The 22,777-nt window shown below is 41.4% G+C and overlaps 2 protein-coding genes across 3 annotated transcripts; one reads left to right on the plus strand and one right to left on the minus strand.

Moving 5' to 3' along the window:
* Positions 1-117: 117 nt before the first annotated feature.
* Positions 118-17,518, plus strand: grm6b (glutamate receptor, metabotropic 6b). Its single transcript, XM_026168839.2, has 11 exons — positions 118-955; positions 1,853-2,442; positions 5,694-5,910; positions 7,367-7,502; positions 8,376-8,530; positions 8,826-8,966; positions 9,045-9,245; positions 10,023-10,162; positions 11,044-11,667; positions 11,743-12,054; positions 15,895-17,518. The coding sequence occupies exons 2-11, from the start codon at positions 1,906-1,908 to the stop codon at positions 16,132-16,134; spliced, it is 2,703 nt and encodes a 900-aa protein (XP_026024624.1). The 5' UTR covers positions 118-955; positions 1,853-1,905; the 3' UTR covers positions 16,135-17,518.
* On the minus strand, positions 17,493-22,743 carry traip (TRAF-interacting protein). 2 transcript variants are annotated; one of them, XM_080301442.1, is made up of 16 exons: positions 22,722-22,743; positions 21,922-22,040; positions 21,772-21,829; positions 21,587-21,670; positions 21,407-21,446; positions 21,180-21,307; positions 20,992-21,086; positions 20,646-20,759; positions 19,514-19,601; positions 19,330-19,419; positions 19,161-19,249; positions 18,900-19,055; positions 18,743-18,788; positions 18,530-18,628; positions 18,387-18,437; positions 17,493-18,188 (listed from the first exon to the last, which is right to left on the minus strand). In XM_080301442.1, the coding sequence occupies exons 2-16, from the start codon at positions 22,017-22,019 to the stop codon at positions 18,081-18,083; spliced, it is 1,344 nt and encodes a 447-aa protein (XP_080157568.1). In that variant the 5' UTR covers positions 22,020-22,040; positions 22,722-22,743; the 3' UTR covers positions 17,493-18,080. The 2 variants fall into 2 exon arrangements, with proteins under 2 accessions (XP_080157568.1, XP_026024625.2); XM_026168840.2 differs by lacking the exon at positions 22,722-22,743 and adding an exon at positions 22,266-22,466.
* Positions 22,744-22,777: the final 34 nt, after the last annotated feature.

The following is a 22,777-nucleotide window of genomic DNA, read 5'->3' on the forward strand; positions in this document are numbered from 1 at the left end:
TGTATGAAGACTTGATGCCTTCTTTGAGATGTCCATACTGATACATTAGATGGTAGTAATGATACATTCAGTCTTCTAATTTACTGGTGAGTTGCAAACTGATCTGGCAGCTGCATTTTTTTTCCCAGAGCATCAACTCAAATCAATAATAAATCTAATCCAGCTGCATTCTGTGGTGCAGAAACCTATTTTGCGCTCTCATATTCTCCACCATTGTGCCAGTGTTGACAGGTGTGTGAATGGAAGTGCATGTGTGTGCGTGCATGTGTGTGCGCTCACGTATAGGGAGAGTACGAATCAAATCGCTGCTCATCTAATCTCTCAAAGTGACGGAGGTCCATCATCCTGGTGTGTGTGTTGCAGGGGGGAGGGTTCTGCATTTGGTTCAGCTGTATGAAAAAAAGGGCTAGTCCACCTAGTGCTTTCTTCACAGACGCCTGCATGATAATCCCAATCTGTGGCCATTAGAGTGCAGAGAGAACGAGCAAGGAGAGGGTTCATGAGAGAGAGAGAGAGGGAGGGGGTGCCCAGACAGAGGCGCGCTCAAAGGGAAAAAGAACGAGAGAGAGGGAGTGTATGTGAGAGGGCTTTTAAGGGATTTGGCGGTGATTTGTAGAATCTCACTGCTGTAATGTTGCACTTTTCTCTGATTCTCACATGATATTATACCCCCCCCCCCCCCCTCCAAAAAAGCTGCAGAACTCTGTTTTTTCATTTTGTTTTACTAAACCACAACAATTTTTTTTTTTTTGTTGGACCATTGTTTTTAGAGAGTCTTTGGTTATTTTTGAGAGTGCACACAGGCTGACTGAGATGACAAAGGATTTACGATCAGTCAGGAGAGGAGAGCCTTGCTTCCAGATATAATAATCACATTTTGGACCCTGGATGGAGGCCTGCGTGGAAGAGTTTGTGTGATGGACAAAATCAAGGCTGGTCCATGAAGAATGGGCAGGTAAGACTTATCTTCTTCCTTCTTCACTATGAAGAAGTTTAAAAAAATGTGATTAATGCAGCTTGTGGAAATTCAAATCATTCTTGCATTGATTGCATGTATTTTTTTTTTAACTTTATAATCACGGTATAGCAGAGGTATTTTAAATATGAGTTTTTATCATTCTAAGAAAATGACGTTATCCTGTAATTATTATTTAGAGCCTTGTGAAATTATAATTGTGATTTTTTTTAAATGGAACGGGCTCAACTGATCATTGTGGATTTTGGCAGTGATCCTCGTGCAGATATAATTAACCTGCTCCGGCTTTTGAAGCATGAAATGCGGTCAGGATTTAGTCAATGTTTTGTTCTGCAAAATTTATAGTGTTTTCCATCATCGCCTCTTTGCTCTTCATGATAAAAGCTTCCACTCTGTGTCATCCTGCATCTTGGCTAAAATCCACTCTTCAGCCACAGGTTTTTTTTTAAGTGCACCTCCATCTATCGCTTATATTTTGTTCTTTCTCCTACGTTTTCCCAGCTCTCATTCAAAGCACAGGAAACGATGTTAGACTGTAGGTGCTTTTTCTGCATCATTACCTAATAAGGGAATCACTGTTAGCATTGACTCTGCAGCTCTGCAGTTATCGTCCTTAAACATATCATAATTGCCATAAGGAATTAAAGATAAATATTTATAAAATGATGCACGGGACACACAGAATTTTACATTTTTATGCATTTCAAGTTGGATGCTGTATTTAAAAATTCAACCCAGACTGCTTCATGGATGTGGTGGATCCATAAAAAGAATAGTTAATAAGGTAAACCGGAGAGAATAAAGTGTATGAAGCTTCTACATGCTCTAACTTCAATAATAACCAGATGTTAACACCCCTTTTCTTAACTCCCTCAGGTGTCAAAGGTAGAGGGAGTGGCCCAGTGCTGTCAGTACCTCTGCTGGTCATCATGATATCAGAGGTCCTCTCATCCCATCAGTGCTCCTGGTTTGGTACGTCATATGGATACAAACCATGGCTTCGGTTGCTTTGGGTTCTGCTGGTGGGTTTCAGTCCAGCCTCACGTGCCCAGCAGGGCACCCAGCCTCAGTCCATCAAAATCGAAGGCGACATCACCCTGGGCGGCCTCTTCCCTATGCATTCTCGGGGTCCGGCTGGGATACCCTGCGGAGAGATCAAGAGAGAGAAAGGGATCCATCGACTGGAGGCCATGCTCTATGCCTTGGACCAGATCAACAGCGATCCCGAGCTGCTGCCTAACATCACACTTGGGGCTCGGATCCTCGACACCTGCTCCAGAGACACGTATGCCCTGGAACAGTCGCTCACCTTTGTCCAGGCCCTCATCCAGAAGGACAACTCGGATGTGCGCTGCTCAAACGGAGAGCCTCCGATATTCCCAAAACCGGAGAGGGTGGTTGGGGTGATTGGTGCATCTGGAAGTTCGGTGTCCATCATGGTGGCCAATGTACTCAGACTGTTTGCGGTGAGATTTCTTTAACCATCCTAGCTTTGTTAACCAGTGAAGGGGCAAAATATTTGGGACAGGGAGTGTTTTGAGAATGTAAGCTGATAAAATGATCCCCTCACAACCTCTCCTGAATCTGTTCACAAAGAAAGAGCACAGTAGTTCCCATTCACTGGGTTTGGACTCTCCAGTCAGGAGAGACAATGACAATTATTCTTAAGAAAACAAGTTTAACCAAACTGTGATCAGCTAACATTTCTTTCATTCTTGCTTAATATTTTACAACTACTGGAATCTTAAGGCATTTTTTTTTAAATTTACCGTTTTAGTGTTTCTCCTTTTGTCATGCTTGCAAAATAAAGGTAAAAGTTTAACACTTTGAAAGAATTAAGTATTACTAAAGTATTAAAGCATCTAAAATCTTCACTCAGAAAGTGAGTGAGGATCACAAACAGCACCGCCACATTTTAACCAGTCAGAAGCAACAAAAGGACCAGAAGCACTATGTTAAAAAAAATGATTTACACACATCAAGTCCGAGGACACTGTGCCAGAAAATGAGCAACTATATGGAATACATTCCTAATTTTAGATTTGAGCAGCTTGCAGTGATATCAGTGACCAGCTGTGGCCAATAAACAGATGTCCTATGAGCAAGAGCTCGCACTTATGAAGTTAATTTATATAGCTGCACCTTCATTTCCTGCCTCAGTAGAGTTACAGTATTTGTGATTAGGTCGCTGCAGATTTAGGTCTTCTTTTTTAAAATTTGAGATTGATTAAATCCCTCCTTAGAAGATAATGTGGACCTTGGTCATGATTACATTCTGATGGAATTCATCCTCTGGGTAGTCTGAGCTCCAGGTATTCAAAGAGAAATTAGATTGGATGTAAGGTTGATTGGCCGTAGGTGTTAATGTGAGTGTGGATGTTTGTATGTTTTTCTGTGTTAGTTCTGCGATACGTGTGCGCGTCTGCCCAGGGTGCACCCTGCCTTTGGTATAGCCACCCCAGTACTTCTGGAACCCCTGAATTGGATAAGCAGTTAAGGAAAGGGTTGGACAAATGATAGATGAAGACATCTGATACCAAAATAGTATTGAGACACTTTATGTTTTTACCTAAAGAACTTACTGCTGCTCTACAGAGATAAACATCCCACCTCAGTGTAACTGAAACAGCTATGCGACCTGAATGAACCTGTGTATTGCTGCCTGTCAGAGTGACACTTACAGGGCCGTGAATCCATTGTAATTGTTGGAATCTGCAGGTTAATCCAGGTATTTCTTTTTCTTTGACAGGTGATTGACCTTTAAACACTGATTACACATTGTTTATAGCAATGATGGAACACTGAGTCTGTGCAAATCTAACATTTGGGGCAAGCAAGTAATACAGAAAAATTGTAACAACCAGGCTGATGTGTTTGGATGTTTCTGTTTTGGTGAATTCTGCAGTTAATATCTGCCCTCCATCCAAGTTGCTCCACCTTCAGCTCAGAATCCACAACTTGGGTAGAGGGCAGGTATTAACTACAGAATTCACCAACTCCACTAAGCCCCTCTCAACAGCTCAGGACCCTGGGCTCAAAATAGTGTCAGGGTAACAGGATGACATTGGTTCTAGGATAGCAGCAATTTGTGACCAGTGTGAAGTAGATTTAGCTAAATAGTGCGTTTCCTCCTACCGTCCATATGTGCTGCTTTCCAGACCGCAAATGCTTCTAGTCTGAAGTTCTTTACATATTCAACATCTGCTCATAACCAATACACTTTTTGTTGTAACCTGCTCCAAATGCATCTTTATTTTATTTTTTTCCTTTTTCAATAGGTGAGCATAAACTATAAATAATGTAAGGTATCTTATATGAGACTATTTTTAAATGAGTTATAGAGCATGCATTCATCAAGTTTTCTTTAATGAAGTTTTTATAAATTTTGCAAATACCTCTGAAGCAATTAACTCTTTAACATGTTCATTGACAGTTAATATTTTAGGGTCTAAACCCTTAATAATTCAAGGTTGTGTAAAATAACTAACCCATTAATATAGCTTTCACAAACCCCTGTAAGATGCACCTGTAGGCGAATGTTCTATACTGACTCATTCCAGAGGGTCATAATTATATCCATGTTTGTCAGCCTCTTTATTCTATACCCGGGCTCAGTGTCTTGATGAGTCAGTCTAGTTTGTTCAAATTACAATGTTTCTTTCTCAGCTTCACTTGTTTTATGACTGTAAGCAGATTTCAGCAAGACTGGACTAAAAGAGGATGCTTATGTTAGTGATAAGGCTTATTGATTTTAACAAGTGAATTGGTGCAGATGCTTCTGTGGGATTAATTTGGGAGAGGATTATGTGTTTGTCTTGTGCATTATAATTTTGCATGCAAACATCTGAGTGACTTTTCAGACAATGATACAGACTTCTCTGGACACTGATGATGTCACATGCCAGTCACTCTTACAAGGGGGAAGGAGAGGGCAGGAAAGTTCACCAACCTGATTTCAGGATGTGGTCTGGACCACAGAGGCTTACCAGTACATCTGAGACTGACGGGGTTAACGCGGACCAGCAAATGCAAGCTGCATGTGGCCACTAGAATTAAATGTATTGTATGGCTTACAGCTGAGAAATGCTAACCTTTCTCTAGGCTCCTGATCTCTGTCTCTCCCTCTTTGCTTAACGTAATTTGACTAAAACCACACTAATCCTTGCAGATAATCTGTGAAATGGTTCTCTCGGTCCTCTCTCCTTCTCCCCGTCACTGCCCCTTGTGAATACCTTTATCTCTCGGTGCTCTCCAGAGAGGGCTGGATGTTAGCCAGGTTTGGGGGGACTGGCATTAGCAGGTTCAGGGTTGAGACTGTCGACATAAACTGTGTCATTAAAGATGTAGCACACCAACAAATTAAGCTTCCCATCCTTATTTTCCCCCTTTACTGCTCTGGTTCCCACCATCTGTACTCTACTGTGACGTTGGCTGTATCGTTAGTGCAAACCAGCTCTGGGATTTTCAAGAGATGAACGCTCTAGGATAGTCCAATTTTGGGATTTTAATGCACTGTGACTTGCCAGTATTACTGTGGGAGGCATCCATTTAAGGGCTTGCCTGTGAGTAAGTGGTGCATCATGCTCCTGACATGGTTCACTGCCTCTTGTCATCCCTTTTACCTTTGGATTCACATATTGGCCTAATAATCAGCACTGCTCATGTTTTCCATTTGACCCGACTCTTTCATCACAAATGACCCATCCCTGTGTCTCAGATCCCCCAGATCAGCTATGCATCGACTGCCCCGGAGCTGAGCGACAAAAGCCGCTATGAGTTCTTCTCCCGTGTGGTGCCTCCTGACTCCTACCAGGCTCAGGCCATGGTGGACATCGTCAAGAACATGGGCTGGAACTACGTGTCCACGCTGGCATCTGAGGGCAACTACGGAGAGAGCGGAGTGGATGCCTTCCTCCAGATCTCCAGAGAAGCAGGTTGTGTGTCTGACTGCACTGACGTGTCACGACAACAAGGGATTAGTCATTTGTGTTTTTCCCACTCATTAAAAGACAGGAAGGAGCAATGCTTTAATAAAATCATTTGTGCTTTTAAATCTATACGATGGGATGACATGTTAGTCCTAATGTATTAGTGATCACATTTAATATGATCAAATCCACATACATCAGTGATTGACAGTATGGGACAGACTCTAACAGCTTTGTCTACTGTCCATTACTTTATCCAGATGGAAATATCTCTATCTTGACTTCTGGATGGTTTGCCATAATATTTTATACATTGTATCTGAATGGTGAATCTAGATCAAATTCAGTCATTTATAATAATTTTAATTGGAGACAGATCATCTCGTGCATTTAGAGATATGACTGCCCTGAAAAACAAGATTAAAGGTAAGAGAGCTGCCAGAGTGCAAGCTGGTTACAACCATTTCTTTCTATTGGGCGGTGAAATAATAATCAATAATTAATAGAATGTCTTACGCACCCTTTGTTTGAAATTCACCTTTGGAATGTAAAAGAGTTAGGAAATGACATGCAATGATAGGTAATCCATCTTTCAATACTCAAATGAATCATTTTGCATCTCAGCAACATGCAGTTATGTTTACAATGATGAAGGCAACACTGGAGGTGAGGACCTCTGTCTCCCTCTACACATCATTTCTGCCCATGGCTGCAGTGATATAACAGAATTTAACCAGGATGGGACAATAAGTTCTAAAGTGTGTGTGAAACAGAGGTGCAGGTATAAAAAAATCGGATTATCGACCGAAGGGAGCTCAGAGTGAGAGCAGTGCATTATTATTTCAGAGATTAATCATAATGTATATGCAAATTCAGAACACATGTTAATGACCATTGCTTTGTGAAAGAATTAGTGAATACAACAAAACACACCTTTCAGGTTTCATGTATTTTGAAACTGGGTTTTTCAGAGACTTTTTTTTTTAGTATTTAACACAATTCGGTGAGATGCATACTGAACTTGGAGAACAAAGACAAACTGTCGATCTACTGGTGCTGGTATTGATCTGATACCAATAATAGCATTAATATTGATATTTGGATTGGTCCACCCGACTCTAACCCAAAACAAAGATCTGATACTGTGTGGTGGGTGTTGGGCTCAGTCTCAGTACAGCAGAAAGGTTTGAGTGTGTTCTTCCCATTCTGGAATTTACTAGGATTTGGTCATATAATATTGTGTGTACAGCAAGGATTTTCATGTTATGATATTATTGCTATTTTGACACATTGGTCTAAGCTCATTAATCTAAATAATTAGCAGACAAAAAAACCCCAACACCTTAGCTGGGTGTTGTTTTTGCAGAGTCGTGGGAAAACCTAGCTACCTTTACAACTGACCTAATGTTGGCATGCTAACACTGCAAACAATAAAAGATGATTTTTTTGGTCTGTGACACAGGAGGGCTGTGTATTGCACAGTCCATAAGGATTCCACGAGAGCCCAGACCAGGGGAGTTTGATAAAATCATCAAGAGACTGATGGAGACCTCCAACGCTCGCGGGGTTATCATCTTTGCCAATGAGGATGACATCAAGTGAGTCATGCTCTGCTGCATGGTGTATTAGATACATGAAGTCTGCAAGATATTCACAAGGATGCTGTTTTTTTTGGGGGGTTTTTTGTGTCCCGTTTGGATCTTTAGCCATCAGAATTGTTGTCTTAAGGCCAAGAAAGATGCCAAGCGGATTTCTTTTACCAAGTGGATCATCATGGCCTTGCCATATTGGTCCATTTGATTGACCTTTATTATAATTATGAATTTATTTTATTTTCAGTTGCTACAAACAGGACAGACATGACTGGGGGATAGGACAGGGAGAAAGAATGAAAGAAAGAGAGGCAGAGAAAGAAAACCAAAGGGGAGAAGAGACGGTGAGAAGGGGGGAAGGAAAAAAAACAAATAAACAAAAAAAAAAAACACCTGGGTCACCTGTATGGAGAAAAAAAACAGAGGAGAAAGCAAACAACAAAGAGCAACATAATAAAAAAAACCGGCACCATCACAAACTAGCTAGCAGTAGATATCAGTAGATACTAAATAATAAACGATATTGTGCAGCACGCAAGATAGACAGAGCACAATGTGCTTTGAGGCAGCAGCCAAGAAAGCTGTAGTCCGCATCTGTGAATACCCGTGTGTACACCTGTGTGCATACCTGTGTGGATCAGCATGCTTGCATTCCAAAGGTTTCTCCATGTAACGATCTGCTAGGGAGTGTGGGGAGCCACAGCCCCGTCCCCCAGGGTATGAAGCAGGTATGGAGGAGATCAAAACTCCAGACATCCAGAGGCCCCCACAAGGATGCTGTTTTACATTTAACTATGTAGTCTCCTGTTCTAACCACTCTGAGCAAAGAATGACAGAAGAAGAAGAAATTTCATCATGATATATAACTGTATCTTTTAGACGGGTGTTGCAGGCTGCCAAAAAGGCCAACCTGACAGGCCACTTCCTATTTGTTGGATCGGATAGTTGGGGATCCAAAAACTCTGCGATTGAAGACCAGGAGGAGGTGGCTGAGGGTGCTGTCACCATCCTGCCTAAAAGAGCCTCCATTGACGGTAGGAAAATGTATTAAATGAGCCTTAAATCTAACTCTGAACAGCTGGATCCAATAAGCATACCCACAGAAGCCTGTGACATTGACAGATGAGTCTAATATCAATGCACCAAATAAAGGAAATTAACGATTGATAAGTCTGATATATCCCGATCTGATATTTCCAGCCTGTATAAATTCTGAAAAGTGACTTAGAGCCATATTTCAAAGGATTTTTTTTTTACCATTATCTCTGCTCCAACATGTGAAGTCCTGTTATTTTAACTGTTTTTAAATTAAATGCGTAAACGATTCAGGGTTCGACCAGTACTTCACTTCGAGGTCGCTGGAGAACAACAGGAGAAACATCTGGTTTGCAGAATTCTGGGAGGATGACTTCAAGTGTAAACTAACTCGTCCTGGGATAAAATACGATCCTGGTAGAAGAAAATGTACAGGTAAGCAGGGAGCAGCACCGAAATTAAAAAGTGTCACCTTATCTGACTTATGTATTGGTCATTTTTGTTGTCCGGCAGGTGACGAAAGAATCAGCCGAGACTCTCAGTACGAACAGGAGGGCAAGGTGCAGTTTGTGATTGATGCTGTGTACGCCATGGCCCACGCCTTGCACAGCATGCACCTGGACCTCTGTGCTGGCTCCATGGGCGTGTGCGAAAAGATGGACCCCGTAGATGGACGCATGCTCCTCCAGTACATTCGCTCTGTGAACTTCAATGGTGAGCTTCCAACTTTCAGTCAGTTTTTCCGCACCTACCTCCTGATATGTCTAGCTATTTAGATAAAAGGAGAGTTTCATTTCGTTGCTGCTGGGGAGAGAAATGCTGCAAGGAGATCTTTTTGTTAGCAAAAGCCATGCTTTTCTAACTACCGCTCTCTGCCACTGGAGAGGTTTTTAAAAAGAAGCAAATTTAAAAGGGAACGCAGCGGAAGGGAGGTCGTGTTGAAAACGGAAGCTTTGAGATGTTTCTGCTAATGTGCTTAGCTGCAGAACACGGCGCATTTCTTCAAAGCACGTCCCCTCCCTTGGGCTGCGTCCTCGCTCTTCTCTATACACAACGAACCCGCTTTTCATCCTCATCTTTCATACAAAAATATTGCAGTTTGGAAAAAAGAAAAAAAAAAGTGTCCTGTGAAAGCATCCTATTTATTGCGCTCCTCTTGCTGCATGACCTTGGCTTGTATGGAAGATTTTCTGATTTAGCGCCTGCAGGGACCCGAGAGGAACATTCAATCACGTTAGGGCAACAGAGGAGAGTGCACTGAAAGACTGTACTCGTGGAGGAGAGCCTTCACTAAAGAGCATCCTGCACTCAGCTTTCACATGATTGCACAAGAGTGAAGTAAGCAATAAGCTGCATTCAACAGTGTGTGGGTGTTCTCTCTGCCGCTAAAGATGGGGGTGTTTTTCTCTGGTTAAGGCAGTTTGAATGCCTTCTGACTTTTGGCTTTCTTTTGATAGTGCATAGGTCATTTAGACTGTCTCCATCTAACAGGTAGCGCAGGAACTGGAGTGATGTTCAATGAAAATGGAGATGCTCCGGGTCGATATGACATCTTCCAGTACCAGATGTCCAATGTCAGCAATCCTGGCTACAAGAATATCGGCCAGTGGACAAACCATCTTCGCCTCAATGTAAATGTCTATTTTTACTACAGTTGTGGTACAGAGTGATATTCAGAAGTTCATTTCTGCTGCATGAGAAGATGAGATATTAACTTAGTTTTGCATAAAAACTGGAAACAAAGCTCTAGTTTAACATTATGTCTCGTTGTCCTGTTTTCCTCCCCTCACCCCCTGGTTGTGGCAGATGGCTGCCCCTCTGCGAGTCTGGTTCTTCGTGCTGAAAGGAAGTTTTTCCTTCGCACTGTTGCCAAATGCTTGCTCACTGGGGGGCATCTAAATGTTAGAGTTTTTGCTCTATTATTGTGGGGTCGTCACCTTAGAAGCTGAAGGTGCCCAGCATCCAGTTCCCATGACCATGAAATTATTCGGTGCAAAAGCTGTACGTTTCTGCTACAGTACGACCCGACACTTTGTTCTTTTTAGATGATATAGATAGTTACCTTTTCCAGTTTCTATGCTAAACCTTGCATTCAGCAGATATGAAAGTGGCAAGAAAGTATAATTTTCAAAATTGCAAACTATCCTTTCATTCTAAGATTCCTTTTACTGCAAGCTTTTTGCCAGATGGCTGAAAGCTTCCTACAGAATAGATAGCTTCAGACAGAAAAAAGGCATCTTTTCCAAGTTTCCCTACCCATCATAGTATAGCATTTGATTTTCTTTGTAAACCAAAACTAAAAATATGGTGACAATGTGAGGAAATTTTTATTTGTGAAAGGTAATAAGTTAACAATTTTATTCTTTTTATGCCAGTTTACCTGGCTTTCATAGGCTTTAAGTGATTGTGGAAGAAGTATTTTTGAGGAGTTTTGTTTCACAGTTATTAGCCTTGTGTTAAGTCACAGCCAGCTGTAATATAGCAACACACTGTGTGTGTGCATCCATTTCAGTCAGAGGAGATGCAGTGGTCGGGCGGTGACCGTAAAATTCCAGAGTCGGTGTGCAGTTTTCCCTGCGAGTCTGGCGAGAGGAAAAAGATGGTCAAGGGTGTTCCCTGCTGCTGGCACTGCGAGCTCTGTGATGGCTACCAGTATCTGCTGGATGAATTCACCTGTGACATGTGCCCATTCGACATGAGGCCCTTGGAGAACCGCACGGGATGCCGCCCCACACCAATCATCAAGCTGGAGTGGAGCTCTCCCTGGGCCATCATCCCCGTCTTCTTGGCCATCCTGGGCATCTTAGCAACCACCGGAGCCATTGTCACCTTCATCCGCTTCAATGACACACCCATTGTCCGGGCTTCTGGGAGAGAGCTCAGCTATGTGTTGCTGACAGGAATCTTCCTCATCTACCTCATCACCTTCTTCATGATTGCAGAGCCCAGTGTGGCAATATGCGCCTTCCGCCGCCTGTTTTTGGGGCTCGGGATGTGCATCAGCTACGCCGCCATGCTGACGAAGACCAACCGGATCTACCGCATCTTTGAGCAGGGCAAGAAGTCGGTCACACCTCCTAAGTTTATCAGCCCGACCTCTCAGCTTATCATTACTTTTATACTCATCTCAGTGCAGGTAAGCTTATCAATGCTTCTCCGCCATAGATAAGTCAAAGCTCATGCAGCAGTCTAAAGCTCCTTTCCTCTACAGTTACTCGCGGTGTTCATCTGGTTTGGTGTGATCCCCCCACACACCATCATTGACTATGAAGAGCAGAAGCCTCCAAACCCAGAGTTTGCCCGTGGAATTCTCAAGTGCGACATGTCCGACCTGTCCCTCATACTGTGTTTGAGCTACAGCATTGTACTGATGATCACCTGCACGGTGTATGCCATTAAAAGCAGAGGAGTTCCTGAGACCTTCAATGAGGCCAAACCAATTGGCTTCACCATGTACACCACCTGCATCATCTGGCTGGCCTTTGTACCCATCTTCTTTGGCACAGCGCAGTCTACAGAGAAGGTAAGAAATGTAACAAGGGCAGTGCATGGTTTCAGAAATTCTGAAAATGTTCATATAAACAGGAAGAGGCTACTGTGAATGTGGAGAGCATACACCACCAAACGTCAGAGAAAGTCTGGCAACGGAAAGCAGGCCGGCACAGAGAAAAAATAAACTTTGAGGGAGGGGCATTTTACTTCCAAATGACAATGACGTGAAAAATGCTGATAAATGGAATACAAGTGAATTATGCAGGAGGGTTAACTACAGCCTTAAAACATCCACCACTGGCCAACAAGTTTTATATCCTGAGAGTGAAGTTTTGATTACCTGAATATTCAGTTGACATCACTGGTTAATGAATTCTTACCTGCTTACTTTATGTAAAGCATGTAATGTGAAAAATTTCCTGTTTTTCCCCTTTTAGATCCTTTCAAATTTATATGGCTTTTGGTCTGACAATATAAATCAATTAGGTGAGAAAATGATCTGGTGATTTATTAGAGAATAAAAAAAGAGATTAAAAACTCCACGATATTTAGATAAAATATTGTACCTATAACATCAGTGCTTTTATTTGTCTGCCTTTATTTATTTATTTTGAAATATGAAAAATAAAAACAATTAACTTGACGCAACTAGGTTTTCCTGAAATTGAGTACAACAACCTACTCGCACATAACTGCATCACAGGTAATATCATAATTTCTGGGGCCAGCGAGTATTTTTAGATGTGAAATTTTATTTGTGTTGCTGCTATCACTTTGTACATCTACTTAAAGTAAAGTTATGAATTATAATAGAGTATAACTTGTGGCAGCTGAGTGTGAAGCAGCGGGAATGAGGATCAGCACCTCCAAATCTGAGGCCATGATTCTCAGCCGGAAAAGGGTGGAGTGCCCACTCCGGGTCGGGGATGAGTTCCTGCCACAACTGGAGGAGTTCAAGTATCTCGGGGTCTTGTTCGCGAGTGATGGGAGAAGGGAGCCGGAGATCGACAGACGGATTGGGGCTGCAGCTGCAGTAATGCGGACGCTGCACCAGTCCGTCGTGGTGAAGAGGGAGCTGAGTGTAAAAGCGAAGCTCTCAATTTACCGGTCGATCTACGTCCCTACCCTCACCTATGGCCACGAGCTGTGGGTAGTGACCGAAAGAACGAGATCGCGGATACAAGTGGCAGAAATGAGCTTCCTCCGAAGGGTGGCTGGCCTCTCCCTTAGAGATAGGGTGAGAAGTTCGGCCATCCGGGAGGGGCTCAGAGTAGAGCAGCTGCTGCTCCACATCGAAAGGAGCCAGCTGAGGTGGTTCGGGCATCTGACAAGGATGCCCCCTGGGCGCCTCCTGGGTGAGGTGTTCCAGGCATGTCCCACCGGGAGGAGGCCCCGGGGCAGACCCAGGACATGCTGGAGAGATTATATCTCTCGGCTGGCCTGGGAACGCCTTGGTATTCCCCCGGATAAGCTGGAGGAGGTGGCTGGGGAGAGGGAGGTCTGGGCCTCTTTGCTTAGGCTGCTGCCCCCGCGACCCGGCCCCGGATAAAGCGGATGAAGATGGATGGATGGATGGATGGATATAACTTGTGGCTTTTTGATTTGATGATACAAATCCAATGTGTTCAATTGGTTGAAGATGGCAATTTCTTATGTATAATATTAATAATAATAATGAAAGGTATTTTACAGTTCTGATGATTGTGTTTTCAGGAAATTTTAACAACCTCTTTGGAGTAGGCCAACAGTTTTTGGAGGCAAGAAAAAACAAAAACAAAAACTTTTATATGAGACAAAGAATAGCAGGAAATTTTCAGATGATGACTTTCAGAGACTGATATAATAGCTTCAGCTCAAAAATAAATCTGTTTAGTAAAAATGTCACTTTTTAAAAGGACAAATGAATAGCTGAATTATTTCTGGCTGCTCTTTGTGTTGGGTTGGGACAAAAAGAAATTAAAAGAAATAATTTGACCCACTAAATGATAGGTCAATAAATTCTTCTACATAGTCAAATTTGATCTTTTTCAAGATCATAATTAAATCTCGTTACATTACATAAGCACTCCCTGAGCTCCACTTACAGTTAAAATAAACAGTATGCTGAATCGAGTTACGTAATGCACAGTAACACACGAACTGTAAGAAAGTAAATGAATCCCTCAGATGCTGAAAGTGAAATTTGAGTTTGTTGCCTGTCATATCGTATTTGCTTCCTGCTGTACTCGCAGGACATCCTGCTCCCACTGTACTGAGGGTTTCATTTAGCTTGTGGGCTATTTGCTGCCGTCACAAAGTACAAGACAGTTGGGGGGGATATTTGAAAAATAGAGACAGGCTTTGGCTAATAGAGAGCTGTATTATGAACCAGTCAGGCTGAAACAATTACTGCCTGAGGTGCTTTCAAAGTCTTTTCACCTCTTCCAAATGGAAATGAAGTGAATTAAGAAAAGGAAAGGAGGTCAGATGTGCAGAGGGACGATAAGAAGCCCTCCAAGACCAATTCAGCCATCCCATTCAATTAATCATCACTTAGAAAAAGAGCTAAATATAGACCTTAACTTTTGTCTGGCTCATGAAAGTAGCGGCTGTTATGCTCCCATCACATGTTGGAGGAGGTGATCTACCTGTGATGACTGTAATTACCTATGAAAGGACCATACAGTGATTCTCAGCTAGTCCTTCTGCTCGGGCCACATAACTACAGTCCACTTCACTTCTAAACAGTAAACAGCTCCGTTCATAAAGGGAGACGTCACTACAGGGACAAACACATGTAAAAGATGATAAAAGGAACTGTACTATATGGACATGAGCCAGGATGTGTTGCTGCTGAGGATATTATGCAACTTGCGACCTATTTATGGCACAAAACATTTCTTATTTATGATACTTGTGGTTTTATTTATTTATGACCTGTTTAGTTTTCTTGAATAATGAGGTTTTTTTTTTTTATAATTCATTGAAGGCAGATCTCAGAAGAAGTCGCTCACTGTGATTATTGTCGGATGCATGCAAAACAAGAAAAAAGGAAAAAAAGAGGAAGAGCAGCTAGATGTGGTCAAAGCCCATAAATAGAGGCTCTTTTCCTGACTTCATATACTAGATCATAAATCATTCATCAGGGGGAAAACACTGCCTTCCCTGCTTTGAGATGAAAATTGTAAGGACTGCATTGTGACAGCGCAGATTACATGTACCCTGCTTTCCAAACTATCCTTGCTGCTGCATCCAGTATGCATGAAATTAGGACACACCACCTCCATTGGGCATTCAACTTTGACCCCTTGCTTCCTCTTGTGGGTCAGAACACCAAAATATAATAAAATTTAATTAAATTAAAAAATGTGCTTGCTCACCTACTGGAAAATGCGAGTAGATGCAACAAGACATCTTGTTGTTTTGCGTTTATGTATAAATTATTGCGCCAAACAATATTTTTTGGGTTATTAAAATAAATTATATTGCGGTATTGGAAATATATTACCATAGACTGTATATAACAAATGGATATAGCCATGGCAAGCTCACCTATGGATTTCTGGACTCTGTGTTTTGACTACACCATGTTGGGCTTTTTGGTGCCAGAATTTGAACGTGAAGGTGAAGTAGTATCGGTTAAAGCTAGCAAGTTTGATTAGCCAGCCACTTTTTCCATAATTAATGAATCATTATGGGCACTACTTTAACTTACTGGTTGAGCAGGCGCTCTTAAGCCTTATGGCTGAAATGCCCTCTCTCCCCCTCTTTCCTGCAAACCGTCAAATAAAGGCTAAAATCACCAAAACAAAACAAACAAATCTATAATTTTCTTAGTGACACAGAAGTGTGTGTGGAAGGATTTTTCTGAACTCCTCCGTCTCTGTTGCAGATGTTCATCCAAACCACCACTCTGACCGTGTCCATGAGCCTGAGCGCCACCGTATCCTTGGGCATGCTCTATATCCCCAAAGTCTACGTCATCATCTTCCACCCGGAGCAGAACGTCCAAAAGAGAAAGCGCAGCTTTAAAGCCGTGGTTCAGGCGGCTACCGTGACCACGCACCTGTCCCTGAAGTCCAACGACAAACAGAACGGAGAGTCCAAGGTCGAGCCTGACAGGTCACAGTGACGGGAATCAAAATGACAACTGAAGCCAACAAAGAAATGGTTTGCAAAGAGTGGGAAAAAATAGCATTTAATTAAGCTTTGTGGCTGCATTGTGTGTTTCTTCTTTGAATCCCCCCTTTTTATTTTGGATTGAAATACCAGCAAAAACATTTGTGGATGATGTTTCTTTTCACACTTATTTAGATAATCCAGAAAGTGAAAGCACAAAAGAAACCTGAAAGGCTCACTCTACATCATGGGGAAAATGTGACAGCTTAGCAGGGCTATGGAAAAGATACAGAGCCACTTTGAACGGACTTCAGAATGATCTACATATAGATGTGTTGACATGAAAATGGAAGACAATTAAAAAATGTTAAGCTTAAATGGAGACTTTTGCTTGGCAGTAAGATGTATGCTTCTGTCAAACCTCAATGAAACATCGCTGTTCACAGGCTGCATGGGTTATGTGTTTTACGTTTACACGAATGCTATTTATACGGGCTGTTGTAACCTTTTCTTCTGCTTGCACTGGAAGGATGTATCTTTTAAAATGCCCCACTATGTCCTGTCATGACGACCCCCTGGGCTAGATACAACGAACCACAAAACTATAATCACTCACAGCTAAATCAATATCCAGTCACTAAGGAAACACAGCATTTAATTAGTCTTATCACTGCAATTATTTTGGCAGAGAATGAATTACTTTTATTCTGGAAACTGAGTTCATGAGTGCACAAAGGATACAAGTGATTGTGAACAGGATGCATTATCTTGTACTTGTTACTTTTCAGTTTTCCACAGTGGAAAACAATGGTTGGCATTTTCCCCATATTGTTTGTCCAAATATCAAGCAAACTTGTATAAAGGTCAGTTTGTGAGGGCTGCATGCCAAAGCTGTAGACAGGCTACATTTATGTTAATGCACAGGAACATCACAAGCAAGCTTCACCTCTTTTGGCTGCGTTGGATGTTGTTCCATGAAAGGTCCTCCATCTTCACCAGTTCTGCAAACATTAAAATTCATTTGACATTGAAAACGGGGCAGAATGAGCAAAAAGCCCCAATTTTATGTTATTTTATTAGTTTTTGCAAGTATATTATTTGCAGCGCTGTTTTTTTTGTTACTTGACCACGATGCATAACTCAGGTTTTGACTGATGTTTTTTTGAGCCTTTTCCTGTTGTTCTGGCTTCTTCAATATAAATGGATTCAGCATTCCTCACATGCAGGCAGTATCACTCACGACGCAGGCTGGCTGCCAGGTTCATACCCTTATGTGAGAAAATCTTGTTTGTACTGCCCTCTGCAGGGAAGTCCAGGTCATTGACATGTTTGTGAATAAAAGTCTAGAAGAAATTGTCAATTGCAAAAGAATCTTAATAAAAAAATATTGTTTATTATTTGAGTTTGCTTACATCCAGCATGACAATTAAATCTAAAAGAAAAAATACCTACAGTAACTCCCCATGTAGGTTAGTCAGGGAAAACAGGGTGAAAAATAGCAAAGCATTTCAAAGACTTTTTTTTTTTTTTAAATGATAAAGATTTTTGTTTGCCACACTGGAAAAGCAAATGGGGAATAAATAACAAAAAAGTATCGCATTAGACACTGGCCCAGAATTTTATAATCATCGCAACCCTCAGTCAAATTTCTCAAGTAGCTGTTTCTCTCTCACAAACAAATACACTCCCACAGAACTACGAGGCTTCAAAACACAAGACACTGCCTACACAAACAAATTCATATCAGCACAAAAAAATAAATGTAGAGCAGGGTTTGCAGTTCACCCAAATGCCAACATTTGTCATTTCTTTTAGATAAAAGTTCATTCCCAAATGCTTTTTTGGTGTTGAGTGGCAAAAACAAACAAATCAAAAAACCCACAGCCAGGTTCTCGGTTTTAGAGCAGTGCCAACATGCTTCTTTACAGAAGTCAGTGTCTTGACCTCTGACACCAAAATTTACTCGAGGAAGTCGTCCAGGGTCATGCAAGTGGCGGCCTTGGATGGGGGCCGTGTTACCTTTTTCCTTTTAGCTTTCATCAGTGGACGAATCTGTGACAAAGGAGACTGGAGGTGGAGCGCTTGGTTAAGGATCGATGCGACCTACATTTATCTCGTGGTTATAAATAACATCTATCTGAAGCCAGACGGTGCTCCCTGGCTCTTACATATATACACAAACACACACATCAAACATTCTTCAGTGAACCTCAAACGCTAGAAGACAAGTAACACATGCAGAATCACTAATGACAAAAAGGATACAGGCTGGATGAATTTAGTTCGTCCTCCTAATCCATCATAACCAGTTCTGACCTGAAACGCAAAAACATTTTCCCCCTTCAACAAAACACTGATGATGACAAAATGGGACAAGGAAACAGTTTGCGAGAGTCGGCTGCACTTACAGCTCCAGGCTTCCTCTGAGGCTCCAACATGCTGCCAAAGGTTTTCTTCCTGAAGAGGAGGGAGTTCCTTAAAAAAGGGTCCAGATCTTCATCGCGATTCTGAGAAACAAAAAATACATAAATATAAAACAATACAATAAATTCATTAAAAAATTAAAAACAAATTATATATAGATCAGTTATTTAATGATGCATTTATTAGAAGAAGGCTACCTTGCTTAAAGCTGACGTTTTCTCCCTGTGTTTGGATACAGACGTTCTGAAAAACCAACACTTCCAGTTTATACTTTGTTACAAAAAGAGCAGATGGATTTCAAACTACTCTAAACACAGAAGAAAACATTTCCGCACTGAGTGACATGACTCTTACACGGGTGGATCGAGACGCATTTTCTTCAATGGAACCTGCGTTGGTCTCTTGGCCCCGTCGTCTGGCGTAGTGATGTCGTAGGTCATGTTGAGGTCAATGTCCTCGCTATCTGCTGGATGGTGGAGGCGAGGCTGCTTCAGCTCCAGTGGGGCAGGGCTGACGGGAAGGCAGCAACAAGTGCGTGAGCGCATAAAGCAAATGCATTCTTAAGCATCCTGTCAAAAGCACGAGGAGAATGAAGTCCCACAGCTGGAGACGCACCTTTCAAAGATGAGCCGACTGACGGCTTCGTTAGTCCTCGTTGGTGTGCTCAGAGATTTCTGAAGAAACTCCACTTTCTTCTTCAGGCTCTGTGGACAGGTTGCACACAGAAATCACAACCACGCACATCCGACATAACAAATAAACAGATTTGTTTGATCTGCCTTACAGAGATTTCTTTGTCAGCACAGGCCAGATCGCTCTGCAGAGACTTCATGTCCTCTTTGGTCTGATTCACCTCTATTGTAGTTTTTTGTAACTGAAATGACAAACACCACAGAGCACTTAAACCAAAGGTTCCGCACCGAAGTCCCATTTCTTATTGGTGAGGCGATCTTCTTATGTCGAATGACCTTGTTGTTTGAGGACAGCACTTCTCTCTTCAGTTTCTCACACATATCATTTGAAGCTTTCAAAGTTCCTTTGAGGTTATCATACTCTCTGAGAAAGAAAGAAAAGAGATCAGCAGTAAATACTGAGCGGATGCTGTGGTCATTAGAACTAAATACCTGAACAAAAAGCTCCAAAAGAAGTACTTTCAAACACACAAATGTTGTCCAACTTATTAAAAGATTCTGGAACATATTTCCCAAAAGCTCAGATTTACAGGAGAAAGGTGGTATGATCTTCATCTGGGTCACAAATATAGACAAGCACACAATCTGATTAAACTAACACCACAAACCGCTCCATATTTCACATCTTTATAGAACACACTGAGTAATTATTCAACGTACAGGCAGCAGAAATGTGAGAGAACCCTTGAAATTAATGACTTATAGAAGCAACACCTAACAGACATTTTCTGATGCAACACAAGAGACTTTAAGAGAAATATTCGACCCTTCCTTTCTGCAAAACTATTTCAGTATTAACTAAAAAGCCCTCGACGGCAAGAGTCAACACCAAGGGTAAACCTGAAACAACTTAAGTAAAATTTAACCTTTGAACAAAAAGAAAAATACAATAATTACAATTAAATGTATATTTTATGTAAAAACTACACAAAACCGTTTTTAATCCTGATTTGAAGTAACTAATGGATTCTGCACACTGGAGGTGTGAGGGGAGTTTATTCCACAACACTAAATGCTACCTCACCTTGTTTGGTTCTAGCCTTAGCAATACTAAAGTAAGCCTGTTCCTGAGGACCTAAGAGGTCTAGAAGCATCATAGCCCTCAAGTAGGTCAGCTATATATTCAGGTTCAAGATCATTCAATGCTTTCTAAACCATTAGCAGAATTTTAAATAAATGCTTTTACACACAGGAAGCCATGCAATGATTTCAAAACTGCTGTAATATGATCCATTTTCCTGGTGCTGGTCAGGACTCTGGCAGCAACCAGTAAAGACTCCATTAAGATACTTTAGTCTACTGAAAATAAATGCACAAATAAGCTTTTCAAAATCTTTCTTTGCCACAATTTTTCCAATATTTTTAAGATGGTACTCGGCCGATTTAGTAATAATCTCCATATACTTACTTTTTCAGAGAGATGCAGTAGATTGAGAGCTGCTCCACTGCTGCCTGGCTGATACCCATATCTGTGATCATGGACTCAACCTCTGCTCTCTGGCCCTGTAACAACACATCCAAGCTGAGGAGAAAACAATGCACAGAGTGAATATGATGCTCTTTAACAATGAAGACAATCACTGGACCATATGCACATATTTCATGTCATTATAGCTGTAGTGTAAGACTCAGGTTGCAGTTGCCCAAATGCACTGGTATACGTTTGCGCACTTGTCAAAGATCATCTTAAACAATCTTTATCTTTTCCTCTACAATCACAGGAGCTTGAATATAATACAATGGGCTGCAGATACCTTTCAAATGTTCTCAACTTGGTCCTTAAGCTCCGGACTTCTTCCTTGGCAGCCTGAACTTCATTTTGTTGCGTCTCCATATATGACATCTGTGTCTGTGAGACGTTAGAACATAATATTAGTTGCAGTGACTGTGAATCAGTGTGGATATTGCAGCTTTTCAACAATGAAGAACAGAGAGCTCATACTTTGAGGGCAGAACAAAGCATCTCCTTTTCTTTAATCTCCTTCCGCAAACTGTCTAGGTCTCGCCTCTGCTTGTCCATGGAGTCCTTTAAACTCTCCACCACCTTCTGTTTGTCCCGCAAGTCTCGCTCTACAAATTGACCAGACAGATGATCAATCTAGCGCTGCCTGCTTCCTTACAATCTAGCATAACTTTGTAACAGTTGTACTCAAGAGTTTAATTTCTCACCTTTAGAGCTCAGAAGTGCCTTGACTCTATCAACCTCATTCTGCAAACAAGAGAAGAAATACAGTCAGAAGATAACACCCTAAAACAAATCCAAACAATAGCAATAGGAAAGACCACATTTAGGTTCTGTTTTACATGCCAGAAGGCGTGAAGAGTTTTATATTGCTGTAGGATTGGTACCTGTAAGCTTTCCGGGTCAGCCGTGCTGTCCTCCTCTCCACCAATGTCAAAGAAGAGCTTGCTGATAATGTGCCTGGTGCTGACCTACACACAAACATCAAAATGTCATTGAAGCTCAATCTTTCCTTTGTAACTCAACTTGCCACGGTCTGTGCTGGTAGTTTGACAATGTAGCGTTACTGTACCTGTTTCCTACACTGTGGACAGGTTTTTGTAGGGGCTGTCTGAAACCACTGAAGAAGACTAGAAGAAAAAGAGGGGAACGAAAATAACTTAAAAGATGCCATGAACTGAAAAAAGTTGTTTTGTTCAGATTTGAGTTTGTGTATAGTTACCATTCATAATGGAAAGTGTGTCCGCAGTGAATGGCAGCAACATCTCTGGAGTGATCAAAGAAATCTGAGCAAATAGTGCAATATGCTCGAATAGGCATCTTACCGGCACAACGATCACCCTGTTTTGGAAACAGCGTACGACATTGTTTAAAAACAGTGAAATACAAATCGTGATATTCACTCCCTGATCATACGCGTTTCGGTAGTGTTACATAATATTTGTAGGCTAAAACAGTTAGCACTGGCTAAAGTCAGTGGGCCTTACTATTCCGCTACCCTGGTTAAGCAGCTACATATAGATAACCAATGTTAGCCATAGCCTTATCGTGAGCTGTCATGCTTACCAAACAAAGATATCAAGTTACTGCATAATCCTTCGTTATAAACTGAAGCATCACCAACTGTACATGAAAATTTTCATTGTACACACATAAAGTGAGATAATTTAGGAAATTTCCTTTCAAGCTAACACAAACACAATGGTAACGCCATCGCTGGCCAGTTCCCCGCTGCACGTTCAAACCAAAGCTCCGCCCCGGAACATAAATGAGCTGTTAGAATCTACGCCAACGTATTTTGTATTAAAATTTAGCTCAGTCGCTATAAACGTTTGCTATTTAAAACAATTAATACGTTTTCCCTGGAGAAGTTACAATTTAGTGTCACTCAACAAATGTGTCAACACTTTTTTTTCCCCTTGTTTTTTTTTGCTTTTATCCCTCACATATGCAAAGTCACAGTAAAAACAACAAAATATTATTTTAAACACATTGAAATAGCTCGCAAATATATTCACAAACCTTTCTCACACAAAAATATTATTTAACATTTCATATACAATGTTTTCTGTCTGACA

The sequence above is a fragment of the Astatotilapia calliptera genome, chromosome 5, assembly GCF_964374335.1.
Source record: "Astatotilapia calliptera chromosome 5, fAstCal68.1, whole genome shotgun sequence".
NCBI lineage: Eukaryota > Metazoa > Chordata > Actinopteri > Cichliformes > Cichlidae > Astatotilapia > Astatotilapia calliptera.

Excerpts from the sequence above, each read along its gene's own strand:
- grm6b (XM_026168839.2), top strand. The coding sequence starts at position 1,906 with ATGATATCAGAGGTCCTCTCATCCCATCAGTGCTCCTGGTTTGGTACG. Across the intron at positions 10,163-11,043 it reads CAAACCATCTTCGCCTCAAT|TCAGAGGAGATGCAGTGGTC; the intron begins GTAAATGTCTAT and ends CATCCATTTCAG. Across the intron at positions 11,668-11,742 it reads TTATACTCATCTCAGTGCAG|TTACTCGCGGTGTTCATCTG; the intron begins GTAAGCTTATCA and ends TTTCCTCTACAG.
- traip (XM_080301442.1), bottom strand. The coding sequence starts at position 22,019 with ATGCCTATTCGAGCATATTGCACTATTTGCTCAGATTTCTTTGATCAC. Across the intron at positions 21,447-21,586 it reads CTGACCCGGAAAGCTTACAG|AATGAGGTTGATAGAGTCAA; the intron begins GTACCAATCCTA and ends TCTTGTTTGCAG. Across the intron at positions 21,087-21,179 it reads TGCTTTGTTCTGCCCTCAAA|ACACAGATGTCATATATGGA; the intron begins GTATGAGCTCTC and ends AACGTCTCACAG.